Here is a 14,276-nt window from a genome sequence, read left to right as displayed (position 1 = left end):
TGAGGGAGCGTGCAATTGGCATGCTGACTGCAGGAATGTCCAACAGAGCTGTTGAATGTGGATTTGTCTACCATAAGCCGCCTCCATCGTTTTAGAGAATTTGGCAGTACGTCCAACCGGCCTCACAAGCGCAAACCATGTGTAACCACGCCAGCCCAGGACCTTCACATGCGGCTTCTTCACCAGATGTCTATGAAATCCATAGATTAGGGCCTAATGAATTGATTTCAATTGACTGATTTCCTTACATGAACTGTTACTTAGTAAAATTGTTGCATTTACACTTTTGTTTAGTCTAAATATATTAGATAAATGCTAACCCTAACCATTCTCACCGATTTAATGGCTTGAGGAATTCGCTTCCACAGGTACCTGGCATTATTCCTGTAAAAAAAAGTAACAAAAGTCATTTGACAATTAAAGGGGAATGGAAACACTAGGCTTTAGAACGCCAGCTAACACAGAAACAGCCCTGTGAAAATGCGCATCATACAGAAAGAAAGAAATGCCCCCCCCAAACTGCCAATAACACTTGAGCATATTGAGTCTTCATTATTTAGTAAGGATTGATAATATGAAATCAGAATGGTAATATATTTTACTGTGAATGAGTTCGACGTTTTAGTGACGGTGGTATTTTTCTAGAATTCTATGGAATGTTCTGTGATCAGACACTATCTGGATAGTATGTAAACACACTACATGGTCAAAAGGGACACCCCTTCAAATGAGTGAATTTGGCTATTTCAGCCACACCCATTGCAGACTGGTATAAATGCAAGCAAACAGCCTTGCATTCTCCATAGACAAACAATGGCAGTAGAATGGCCTTACTGAAGAGCTCTGACTTTCAACGTAGCATCGTCATAGGATGACACCTTTCCAACAAGTCAGTTTTGTCAAATTTCTGCCCTTGTCAACTATAAGTGCTGTTATTGTTAAGTGGAAACGTGTAGGAGCAATAACATCTCAGCTGCGAAGTGGTAGGCCACAGAAGCTCACAAAACAGGTCCGCCGAGTGAAGCGCATAGCGCATAAGTTTTTTTTTAAATCTTGCCTGTCCTCGGTTGCAACTCTTACTAGAGAGTTCCAAACTGTCTGGCATTTAGTCTTACATATGACAACGAAAGACATACACAGTATAATATTAATAAAACAAGAACTTTATTGAAACAATAAGGTTAGGGGAATACATTGTCTCATTCAAACCTGAAAACAAAGTGCAAGTTACAATGCTTTCATAACATACAACATTAATCTCAGGGATATTGTCTGTCCTTGAGCTGTTCTTGTCTGTTGATGTTCTGTATTATGTCATTCTGTATTATGTTTCATGTTTTGTGTGGACCCCAGGAAGAGTAGCTGCTGCTTTTGCAACAGCTAATGGGGATCCTAATAAAATACCAACATCAGTCCTACTTGTCAAGGCCTGCCAATGAGTTGGTAAAACTTAAGCCTATATAGGGTAAACTGGGAAGATGGCGGCCTGAAGATGGCGGTGCGGAATGCTGAAGATGGCGGTGCAGAATGCCTCATAATAAAACAGAATATTCAATATCTGTAAAGCTGACTAAATATTAGCACTTCACTTCAACTTTGATCCACTTATGAGCAGTGTTGTGTTCAAGACCACCTAAAGCGAGACCGATTCAATATCAAGACCGGAGCGAACCGAGTCAAGGAGGGGGACGAGAAGTCCCAGACCGAGTCTCTTTTTATGTAGTGTTGACTATCTGGTCGTGAAGTGCGTTTTGTCCTATATTTATTTATTTATTTATATATAAATAAAAAAATTCCCATTCCCCATCCCCACAGTACGAATTTTGCCTTATTAGGCCGTCATTGTAAATAACAATTTGTTCTTAACTGACCTGCCGAGCTAAAAAGGTTAAATAAAATAAAAAGACCAGAAAAATGAGTCCAATTCAAGACCATGACTGTAACTGTCAAATCGTCACCATAGGAGTTCAAAATGTCCTGTATTTGTGTGTTCATATTTTAGAATTTGTCTTTAGACATTCAGAAAGGTGAAACAAAATGCATGCTGAGGGCAAATAGAGCCACTCTACAAATGATTACTAACCCAAACAGTGGGGAACAATGAGGGCCTCCTACACTTTCAGAGAAAGGCTAAGGATTTATAAAATTATACAATTATTCGTATTATTTTCAATGATGTTCTCATTTAATATCTTCAGTTTTTGTTAGAAAGGAAAGGGTTAACACTTCAGAGAAAAAAAAATATCCAATCAGGATTTTTCTTTGGTGGTCTCTGCTTGCTCAGTCAGCCATTGGCTAGGCAATCAGAAGCTTCACAGAAGGCATCTGCCATTCAACTGTATTAGGGCAACATTTTGGAGTGACAGTGGAATCAACCAACTACATTGACTTTAAACATGGGTGGAACCATTTTTACAAAAACATATGGAAACTGCCTTCAAAAGATCAACAAGTCACTGAGCAATAGTGCGCAGTACGTTTCCCACAGTCTAGTTAGCTAGCTGTTGTTGCAGGCTAGTTTGCAGCAGCAGGTGTTATCGAATAGGATGTTGTTGCTAATTTGTTAACTTCTTGTTGAAAGTTATCCTTGAAAATTGATACATTTGAAATGATCATCATATGGTGAGTGGAACTTCTTTTATTGCAGCTCGCATGCTGTTAGCCATTGAAAATAACTTGTGTGTGAAACATTGTTGCATTTAAACTTTAGCTTACCTTTGTGTGAAACATTAACTGTTTTTTTTTGCAATGGGAACTAATAGTTGTACATTTCGATTGGGAACTGCCTTAGCCTAATGGTTGTGTTTTTGTATTATGATTTGGACCTGGCTTATTGCAGTCAACATTTAATTGGAAGGTTTTTAGGGAAAACCTTTAGAAATGTTCATGCAAACGGCGCATGATGACTGAATTGAGCATCGTAAATAGACTAAGGACCAAACTTTTTCAATACCTGATTTGCATACCCATTGTTGCCTTGGTTAGCATTTATTATTGGTAGATACACTACATAACCAAAAGTATGTGGACACCTGATCATCAAACATCACATTCCAAAATCCAGGGCATTAATATGGAGTTAGTCCCCCCTTTAATGCTATAACAGTCTCCACTCTTCTGGGAAGGCTTTCCACTAGATGGAAAATTGCTGTGGGACTTCCATTAAGCCACAAGAGCATTAGTGAGGTCGGGCACGGAGACCTGGCTTGCAGTCGGCGTTCAAATTCATTCCAAAGGTGTTAGATGGAATTGAGGTCAGGGCTATGTGAAGGCCAGTCAAGTTCTTCCACACAAATCTTAACAAACCATTTCTGTATGGACCTCGCTTTGTGCACGGCGGCATTGTCATGCTGAAACAGGAAAGGGCCTTCCCCAAACTGTTGCCATAAAGTTGGAAGCACAGAATCGTCTAGAATGTCATTGTATGCTGGAGCATTCACTGAAACTAAGGGCCTACTGCAAACCATGAAAAACAGCCCCAGACCATTATTCCTCCTTCACCAAATTTTACAGTTGACACTATCAATTGGGGCAGGTAGCGTTCTCCTGGCATCCGCCAAACCCAGACTCGTCCGTCGGACTGCCAGATGGTGAAGTGAGATTAACCTCACCAGAGAACGCGTTTCCAATGCTCCAGAGTCCAATGCCAGCGAGCTTTACACCACACCAACAGACTCCTCGCATTGCGCATGGTGATCTAAGGCTTGGGCGCAGCTGTTCGGCCATGGAACCAATTTCATGAAGCTCCGGACTAACAGTCCTTGTGCTGACATTGCTTCCAGAGGCAGTTTGGAACGCGGTAGTGAGTGTTGCAATTGAGGACAGATGATTGTTATGCGCTAAGCACACAGCGGTCCTGTGAGCTTGTGTGGCCTACCACTTCGCGACTGAGCCGTTGTTACTCCTAGTTTCCACTTCAATAACAGCACTTACAGTTGACCGGGGAAGCTCTAGCAGGGTAGAAATTTGATGAATTGACTTGTTGGAAAGGTGGCATCCAATGATGAAGCCACATTGAAAGACACTGAGCTCTTCAGTAAGGCCATTCTACTGCCAATGTTTGTCAATGGAGATTGCATGGCTTTGTGCTTAATACACCTGACCGCAACTGGTGTGGCTGAAATAGCCGAATCCACTATGTTGAAGTGATGTCCATAAGTTTGAAACGTCTTTCCCACTTACCGGCTACAGATGTCATTCTTCCGTGAGCTGCGCCATGCGACAACCAGTCTACAATGTGTGCTGTGCGCATGTGAAAAAACTTCACATGATTTGTGATTGTGTAGGCTACTTTGTGCATGATTTCTCTATTGTACTACATAATTAACAAATTGGATACCTCCACTACACAACTGAAGGGATTAAGAAGTGAGTATAGGCAATGAACACTGAAAACTAAGTGGTTATAGGGCGTATACCTGCATATCTGACCCGATTCAGGAAATAAGGCGTATGTCACAAGTCACAACTTCCCAGGAGAGCCATTTGACTGTAAAAATATTTCTAATCAAAATGCGTTTTTTTTTGCAGAAATGCTTTCTCGAAGATGTGAACTTTCATGTGCCTTAATAACAAACTTGTATGCCATGGACGGCAGGTAGCCTAGTGGTTAGAGCGTTGGACTAGTAACTGCAAGGTCGAATCCCCAAGCTGACAAGGTAACAATCTGTCGTTCTGCCCCTGAACAAGGCAGTTAACCCACTGTTCCTAGGCCGTCATTGAAAATAAGAAGTATAATAAGTTCTTAACTGCCTTGCATAGTTAAATAAAAGGTCAAATAAAAATAAATACATTTGTAAAGAGAAATAAAATTGTTAAATAATGAGCCTTATTGGTTAAGCCACAGAAAAAGCAAGCAACCTTCCCACTAGCCATGATTGGCTGAGATAATGAGTAGGCTGGACATGCCGAGAGAAGAGTTTGGATTGGTCTGCCATATTGAAGGCTTCTGTCTATTTGAGCTCGTCAGTCTGTGTTGGTAATCCTGTCGAACGCGGCTTTTAAAAAATACATATTGTATAGTGGAGCTTCATAAGTGTGCCCGCCACCTTCTGAAGGATCAAGTTTTGAAATCAGTGGAATTAGAGTATGATAGCTAAAGAGACGGAGACCCACCTGTCTGCGGATTACGTCTTCAAACTAAGGGCAACCGTGGTATGACAATCCTGACGGAGACGCATAAATCATGATGTATACAACGGGTGTTGTACACACGTAACATTAGCTAATGAGCCAGTTAGCTAAGGTTAGCTAGTTAACCTGTTGGGGCTAGGGGGCAGTATTTTCACGGCTGGATAAAAAAACGTACCCGATTTAATCTGGTTACTAATCCTACCCAGTAACTAGAATATGCATATACGTATTATATATGGATAGAAAACACCCTAAAGTTTCTAAAACTGTTTGAATGGTGTCTGTGAGTATAACAGAACTCATTTGGCAGGCAAAACCCTGAGACATTTTCTGACAGGAAGTGGATACCTGATGTGTTGAATTACCTTTAAGCCTATGCCATTGAAACACACAGGGGCTGATTAATGTTTTGGCACTTCCTATTGCTTCCACTAGATGTCACCAGCCTTTACAAAGTGTTTTGAGTCTTCTACTATGAGATCTGACCGAACAAGAGCCTTGGAACGGTGATGGCCGATTAGACTCTGGCGCGCGAGTTCATGTTGGGTACCCTCGTTCCAATACGTTTTAAAAGAGAATGCATTCGTCCACCTTGAATATTATTCATGTTCTGGTTAAAAAAGGCACTAATGATTTATGCTATACAACGTTTGACATGTTTGAACGAACGTAAATATATTTTTTCCCCTCGTTCATGAAGTGAAGTCCGGCGGGCTTAGATCATGTGCTAACAACACGGAGCTTTTTGGACATAAATGATGAGCTTTTTTGAACAAAACTACATTCGTTATGGACCTGGGATTCCTGGAAGTGACATCTGATGAAGAGAATCAAAGGTAATGGATTATTTACATAGTATTTTCGATTTTAGATCTCTCCAACATGGCCGTTTGTCTGTCTCGCAAAGCGTATTTTTCTGGGCGCAGTGCTCAGATTATTGCAAAGTGTGATTTCCCAGTAAGGTTATTTTTAAATCTGGCAAGTCGATTGCGTTCAAGAGATGTAAATCTATAATTCTTTAAATGACAATATAATATTTTACCAATGTTTTCTAATTTTAATTATTTAATTTGTGGTGCTGACTTGACTGCCGGTTATTGAAGGGAATCGATTTCCTGAACATCAACGCCATAGTAAAACGCTGTTTTTGGATATAAATATGAACTTGATAGAACTAAAAACGCATGCATTGTCTAACATAATGTCCTAGGAGTGTCATCTGATGGAGATTGTCAAAGGTTAGTGCATCATTTTAGCTGGTTTTATGGTTTTGGTGACGCCCGTCTTTGAATTGACAAAACATTACACACAGCTATTGTCAATGTACTCTCCTAACATAATCTAACTTTATGCTTTCGCCGTAAAACCTTTTTGAAATCGGACAACGTGGTTAGATTAAGGAGATGTTTATCTTTCAAAGGGTGTAAGATAGTTGTATGTTTGAAAAATTTGAATTTTGACATTTATTTGGTTTCAAATTTGCCGCTCTTGAAATGCACCTGCTGTTGATAGGGTGCACCACGGGTGGCACGCTAGCGTCCCACATAGCCCCAAGAGGTTAAGCAAAATTGAACAAAGTGCCAACAATGCCAGTGCTGGGAGCTAACCAACCAGGTTCAATGTTAGCTAGCTAACGAGAAAAGCAAACAGCTCTGGGAAACTAATAATAATAATAATGTCCACTAGGAAGCCAGCCAGCTAACGTTAGCTAGCTAGCTAACAGTACACTTTAGCTTGACCTGAAATCACTTTGTCAAAATTAGAAACGTGTAATATCTGAAAATAACATAGCTAGCTACATTTTCAGATATTACACGTTTCTAATTTTGACAAAGTGATTTCAGGTCAAGCTAAAGTGTGGGTTAATGTAAAATGGACAAAAGGCAATGCTACCAAATAAATTGAGTATGTAAACTTCTGACCCACTTGGAATGTGATGAATGAAATAAAAGCTGAAATAAATCACTCTAATATTATTCTGACATTTCACATTCTTAAAAAAAAGTGGTGATCCTAACTGACCTAAGACAGGGAATTTTTATTACGATGTCAGGAATTGTGAAAAACTGAGATTAAATGTATTTGGCTAAGGTGCATGTAAACTTCCGACTTCAACTGTACATACAGTGGGGGGAAAAAGTATTTGATCCCCTGCTGATTTTGTACGTTTGCCCACTGACAAAGAAAGGATCAGTCTATAATTTTAATGGTAGGTTCATTTGAACAGTGAGAGACAGAATAACAACAAAAATATCAAGAAAATCGAATGTCAAAAATGATATAAATTCATTTGCATTTTAATGAGGGAAATAAGTATTTGACCCCGTCTCAATCAGAAAGATTTCTGCCTCCCAGGTGTCTTTTACACAGGTAACGAGCTGAGATTAGGAGCACACTTAAAGGGAGTGCTCCTAATCTCAGTTTGTTACCTGTAAAATAGACACCTGTCCACAGAAGCAATCAATCAGATTCCAAACTCTCCACCATGGCCAAGACCAAAGAGCTCTCCAAGGATGTCAGGGACAAGATTGTAGACCTACACAAGGCTGGAATGGGCTACAAGACCATCACCAAGCAGCTTGGTGAGAAGGTGACAACAGTTGGTGCGATTATTCGCAAATGGAAGAAACACAAAAGAACTGTCAATATCCCTCGGCCTGGGGCTCCATGCAATATCTCACCTCGTGGAGTTGCAATGATCATGAGAACGGTGAGGAATCAGCCCAGAACTACACGGGAGGATCATGTCAATGATCTTAAGGCAGCTGGGACCATAGTCACCAAGAAAACAATTAGTAACACACTACGCAGTGAAGGACTGAAATCCTGCAGCGCCCGCAAGGTCCCCCTGCTCAAGAATACATATACATGCCCGTCTGAAGTTTGCCAATGAACATCTGAATGACTCAGAGGACAACTGGTGAAAATGTTGTAGTCAGATGAGACCAAAATGGAGCTCTTTGACATCAACTCAACTCGCTGTGTTTGGAGGGGGAGGAATGCTGCCTATGACCCCAAGAACACCATCTCCACCGTCAAACATGGAGGTGGAAACATTATGCTTTGGGGGTGTATTTCTGCTAAGGGGACAGGACAACTTCACCGCATCAAAGGGACGATGGATGGGGCCATGTACCGTCAAGTCTTTGGTGAGAACCTCCTTCCCTTTGCCAGGGCATTGGAAATGGGTCGTGGATGGGTATTCCAGCATGACAATGACCCAAAACACACGGCCAAGGCAACAAAGGAGTGGCTCAAGAAGAAGCACATTAACCTGTTAGGGCTAGGGGGCAGTATTGACACGGCCGGATAAAAAACGTACCCGATTTAATCTGGTTACTACTCCTGCCCAGTAACTAGAATATGCATATAATTATTGGCTTTGGATAGAAAACACCCTAAAGTTTCTAAAACTGTTTGAATGGTGTCTGTGAGTATAACAGAACTCATATGGCAGGCCAAAACCTGAGAAGATTCCATGCAGGAAGTGGCCTGTCTGACAAGTTGTGTTTCATCTTGGCTCTTTTTATTGAAGACTGAGGATCTTTGCTATAACGTGACACTTCCTACGGCTCCCATAGGCTCTCAGAGCCCGGGAAAAAGCTGAACGATATCGAGGCAGCCTCTGGCTGAAACACATTATCGCTTTTGGCAAGTAGCCGATCAGAGTACTATGGGCTTAGGCGCGGGCCCGAGTCGACCCCATGCTTTATTTTCTTTCGTCTGTTTACCTACACGCAGATTCCCGGTCGGAATATTATCGCTTTTTTATGAGAAAAATGGCATAAAAATTGATTTTAAACAGCGGTTGACATGCTTCGAAGTACGGAAATGGAATATTTACAATTTTTTTGTCACAAATTGCGCCATGCTCGTCACCCTTATTTACCCTTTCGGATAGTGTCTTGAACGCACGAACAAAACGCCGCTATTTGGATATAACAATGGATTATTTGGGACCAAACCAAAATTTGTTATTGAAGTAGAAGTCCTGGGAGTGCATTCTGATGAAGACAGCAAAGGTAATAACATTTTTCTTATAGTAAATCTGACTTTGGTGAGTGCTAAACTTGCTGGGTGTCTAAATAGCTAGCCCTGTGATGCCGGGCTATCTACTGAGAATATTGCAAAATGTGCTTTCACCGAAAAGCTATTTTAAAATCGGACATATCGAGTGCATAGAGGAGTTCTGTATCTATAATTCTTAAAATAATTGTTATGCTTTTTGTGAACGTTTATCGTGAGTAATTTAGTAAATTCACCGGCAGTGTTCGGTGGGAATGCTAGTCACATGCTAATGTAAAAAGCTGGTTTTTGATATAAATATGAACTTGATTGAACAAAACATGCATGTATTGTATAACATAATGTCCTAGGGTTGTCATCTGATGAAGATCATCAAAGGTTAGTGCTACATTTAGCTGTGGTTTGGGTTTATGTGACATTATATGCTAGCTTGAAAAATGGGTGTCTGATTATTTCTGGCTGGGTACTCTGCTGACAATCTAATGTTTTGCTTTCGTTGTAAAGCCTTTTTGAAATCGGACAGTGTGGTTAGATTAACGAGAGTCTTGTCTTTAAAATGGTGTAAAATAGTCATATGTTTGAAAAATTGAAGTTTTTGCATTTTTTTGGTATTTGAATAACGCGCCACGGGATTACACTGGCTGTTGAGTAGCCCATAGAGGTTAAGGTCCTGGAGTGGCCTAGCCAGTCTCCAGACCTTAATCCCATAGAAAATCTGTGGAGGGAGCTGAAGGTTCGAGTTGCCAAATGTCAGCCTCGAAACCTTAATTACTTGGAGAAGATCTGCAAAGAGGAGTGGGACAAAATCCCTCCTGAGATGTTTGCAAACCTGGTGGCCAACTACAAGAAACGTCTGACCTCTGTGATTGCCAACAAAAGTTTTGCCACCAAGTACTAAGTCATGTTTTGCAGAGGGGTCAAATACTTATTTCCCTCATTAAAATGCAAATCAGTTTATAACATTTTTGACATGCGTTTTTCTGGATTTTTTGTTGTTATTCTGTCTCTCACTGTTCAAATAAACCTACTATTAAAATTATAGACTGATCATTTCTTTGTAAGTGGGCAAACGTACAAAATCAGCAGGGGATCAAATACTTTCCCCCCCACTGTACGTACGTACATACATACATACATACATACATACATACATACATACATACATGTATGTATTGCCCAGCGACAGCCCCGAAACCTGAAGGATCTGGAGAAGGTCTGTATGGAGGAGTGGGCCAAAATCCCTGCTGCAGTGTGTGCAAACCTGGTCAACAACTACACGTTTCGTATGATCTCTGTAATTGCAAACAAAGGATTCTGTACCAAATATTAAGTTCTGCTTTTCTGATGTATCAAATACTTATGTCATGCAATAAAAAGCAAATTAATTACTTAAAAATAATACAATGTGATTTTCTGGATTTTTGTTTTAGATTCCATCTCTCACAGTTGAGGTGTACCTATGATAAAAATTACAGACCTCTAAATGCTTTCTAAGTAGGAAAACCTGCAAAATCGGCAGTGTATCAAATACTTGTTCTCCCCACTGTACGTACGTACGTAATGCTTCGCCAGGCTGTATGTATGTATGTATGTATGTATGTATGTACATATGTAATTTGTCCCGGGATATAAACATTGAGTTGTTATTTTACCTGAAATGCACAAGGTCCTCTACTCCGACAATTAATCCACACATAAAACGGCCAACCGAATCGTTTCTAGTCATCTCTCCTCCTTCCAGGCTTTTTCATCTTTGAACTTATATGGTGATCGGCATCTACACTTTCATAGTATTACCACAACTGGCAAAACAGTTAATCTTTCAATCACCCACGTGGGTATAACCAATGAGGAGATGGCACGTGGGTACCTGCTTCTATAAACCAATGAGGAGATGAGAGAGGCAGGACTTGCAGCACGATCTGCGTCAGAAATAGGAGTTCTATTTTAGCCCTTGGCATCGCAGACGCTCGTTGGTGCGCGCAAGCAGTGCCGGTGCAATGATTGAATAACATGGATTTCTAAATGTATTTTGCGACGCTCGCGCACACGACCGTTCTGGTCAGCATGTAATGGTCAGAAAACATTTTCTTTAGAAGGGCTAGGCCTATAGAAAACCTGACTTACATGTCATTGTGCAGTAGATAGAGCGCCAACAGCTGGGCATACACTTGAGGGGTTGCAATGCCACCTGGAGCCTGGCGATAAAACAAACAATTAGTCAATGTCTAGCCAATAGCTAGGTTTCCATCCAATTTATGACAGATTTTCATGCGAATATTCTAAAATCGGCCAATTTTCCCACCCATGGTTTTTCCATCAAACTCACATGTTGCTGATAAAGAGTATTGATGTAACGTTATAAGCAAAAAAGTGCCTTTTATGTGCACTAAAGGAAATATCACCCCTGTTCAACTTCATATTAGAGACTGAGGAAGATAAGTGTTTCAAATGACAACCAATAGTAGACAACGAGTAGGCAATGCCTACTCATAATTGGTTAAAATCACATGATGCACACCGATGATGTCATAGGAATCACGTATCTTCCGCAATATTTTTTCAACAAAAAAGGGGCGATTTTCACATAATGTTGAGGTGGTGCTGGAAATGAATATTAAGTTTAAATATATATATTTAAAAAATGACATGTACCGAATTAAAATCAAAAGTTCAAAGCATTTCCATCACATTTTCAATTCTACTGATGGTTTTGTAAGTAGACATGTTGCGTTAAATAGCAAATGTGCCCACTCCGGTCTAGGGATGTGAGCTCGAGCTAACAGTTCGCAGAGACAGTGCGGGTAGGCTAGCCTAAATGAGACTATTATAGATAATAGCGAGATTGATTATATTTGTCAAAAGGCAGCCAAGCATCATTCATCATGTCACCAGAATAAGACCATCGATATTTATTAGCGGTACATCAGGTTCAAAACGTATTTACTCTGTAGTCTTAATAAACTGCACGTGTTCCCAAATCGTAGTGGGAGGACCACATAACATATCGCGTGACTCCAAGTTTACTTCGATATGATTATTCCAACCATATTTCCTGCATAATTAATTTCAGGGACAAAATGTCCCACCATGTCGAAATAACATTGTTTGTTGACATTCATAAAATTGTACCGCCATCTTCTGTTGGATGGATACTTGGCTAATGACGGTCATGAAGTTCCAAACGTTGTACCCTCATGACTGAAGATGTCCATTTAATAACGTGGCTATATAGATAGCTGCACGACCTGGCCGAAATGACCCATCCAGGAAACCTTTTACTGTATATTAAAACAACCTTAACGGTCTGCGAATATTACTTTACGCACAAATTGTAAAAACCTAGCTAAGGAAAAACATCCAGTTGCAACCTGTGCCGCAAAATTTAAATGCTCAACACAATGTGATATTTGAATGTGTGAATAGCTAGCTACTTTCCTCCTGCTACATAGCAAATCGCAGTTAAATGCTGTGTTCAATGTAATGTTATGACCTAGCTATATATGCTGTGCTTGCTACCTAGTTAACTGACGTAGATAAGGGTAGTTAGCTACTTTCTCGCACGTTAAATGCAGCGTTAGCTGTGCCCAATTGAATGTTATGATCTAGTTAGCTAGCTATGTTGTGTTCGCTAACGTCAGTGTGTTTGGATGGCTAGCTAGTTAGCACAGCTAGCTAAGTTAAAACACACAGACCAGAGATTCTCTTTGCGAATAGACACATTTAAAGCGTCAAATTCCACACGTTTGATGACATACTTGGATATAACTACCTCAAGTTCCTGTGTTTGGCACTGCTCTAAAAGTTTATCATAATTTTCATCCATTATAACTACGGCAGGCATAGCGTCGTTCACCCGCGTCTCGTCAGCAGAGAGGAAGAAAAAGGCCCAACTTGGCGGAAAATGTGTCTCCCTTCAGCACAGCAGGTGGCGTTGTTTCGCCACCAAGTAATACGTTTTTGTGTGGGGGTCAAAGAGTGTCTTATTCTTCTTCGGTGGGGTTTAACGGCGGTTAGCATCCAATAGGTTGCCTTACCGCTCCCAACTGAACTATAGTATAGATCCATTACACGTTGTGGTTCCCCTTTCTCAATGTATCAATAGGCCTATAGCAAATGGCATTCATTTTTCATATGTAAATTGCACTTTTCAGTAGTGCTCAAGGCATTCCATTCCATGAGCACATCATTTATTTTTCAACTCAAATCAACAAGCCCAACCAGTCCTGCATGACAACAAAATCATAAACAACAGAGTAATAAGTCTTTAGTTTTGAGGTCATCCTCAGGTAAAACAATTTGGCTAATCTATTCTTCCATATTTCCAAGTCCGATTCTTGAAGATCAAGGGGTATAACATTTATTGGAATGACTTGAATTCTGATAGAATTTGGTTTTTAATGTAAATATATAGTTTCATCGTATTATTATATGTAGTAGAAAGCGATGGGTTAGAAGAAGCCTACAGAACCAACCCATAAAGTTAAATTTAATATCCATATATGGCCAGCTATGTAAACTTTAACATTGATTTATTCTGCAATAGATGTCGTTCAATTGGTAACATACATTTTTGTCTTCTGCTAATGCCTCTTAAGGGGAAAGTAATCTACTGTATATGTAACATAATTTAATCAGATTACATTACTGAGTTTGGGTAACCCAAAAATTACGTTACTGATGACAATTCTGGACAGGTAAACTAGTATTGGATTAAATTTAGAAAGTAACCTACCCGACCATGGCTATGAATGCCAAGAAGCCAACCTTACTGAAACATATATCACTCATTGGCCTATTCCTCTGTTCTGGCACAGATCTACTATTCACAGGGATCCTCTCAGAATCCCTCACCCTTGATCCACTCTCCTCTACTTTCTTCACATCCTCAGCATACGACACCTTCTGCAGTACTCTGACCTTGACCACCTCAACCACCCTCTCTAACACCGGACACCGCCAATCCCCAGCAACATAGGCACCCCTACAGTTGACACACTTTTCCCACCAAAACTACACATTCCTCTGTCCCATGTCCTCCTGTACACTTCCCACATCTTTCAATCTCCCTCCGACACTCTGCTGTGATATGCCCATAAATGTGACCTATAACACTG

General features: G+C 40.4%; 1 protein-coding gene across 1 annotated transcript in view; it reads right to left on the bottom strand.

The window, feature by feature from the left end:
* csn8 (COP9 signalosome complex subunit 8) overlaps positions 1-13,020 on the bottom strand; it is a 35,097-nt gene extending 22,077 nt beyond the window's left edge. Inside the window, 3 exon segments of the mRNA NM_001146406.1 lie at positions 336-384; positions 11,287-11,357; positions 12,932-13,020. Coding sequence (NP_001139878.1) covers positions 336-384; positions 11,287-11,357; positions 12,932-13,003 — 192 coding nt within the window. The 5' untranslated portion in view covers positions 13,004-13,020.
* Between the last annotated feature and the right edge of the window lie 1,256 nt (positions 13,021-14,276).

This window comes from Salmo salar, chromosome 25, assembly GCF_965601325.2.
Source record: "Salmo salar chromosome 25, fSalSal1, whole genome shotgun sequence".
NCBI lineage: Eukaryota > Metazoa > Chordata > Actinopteri > Salmoniformes > Salmonidae > Salmo > Salmo salar.
Note: the sequence above shows the minus strand (reverse complement) of the source record. Positions and strands in the feature narration are given on the sequence as shown.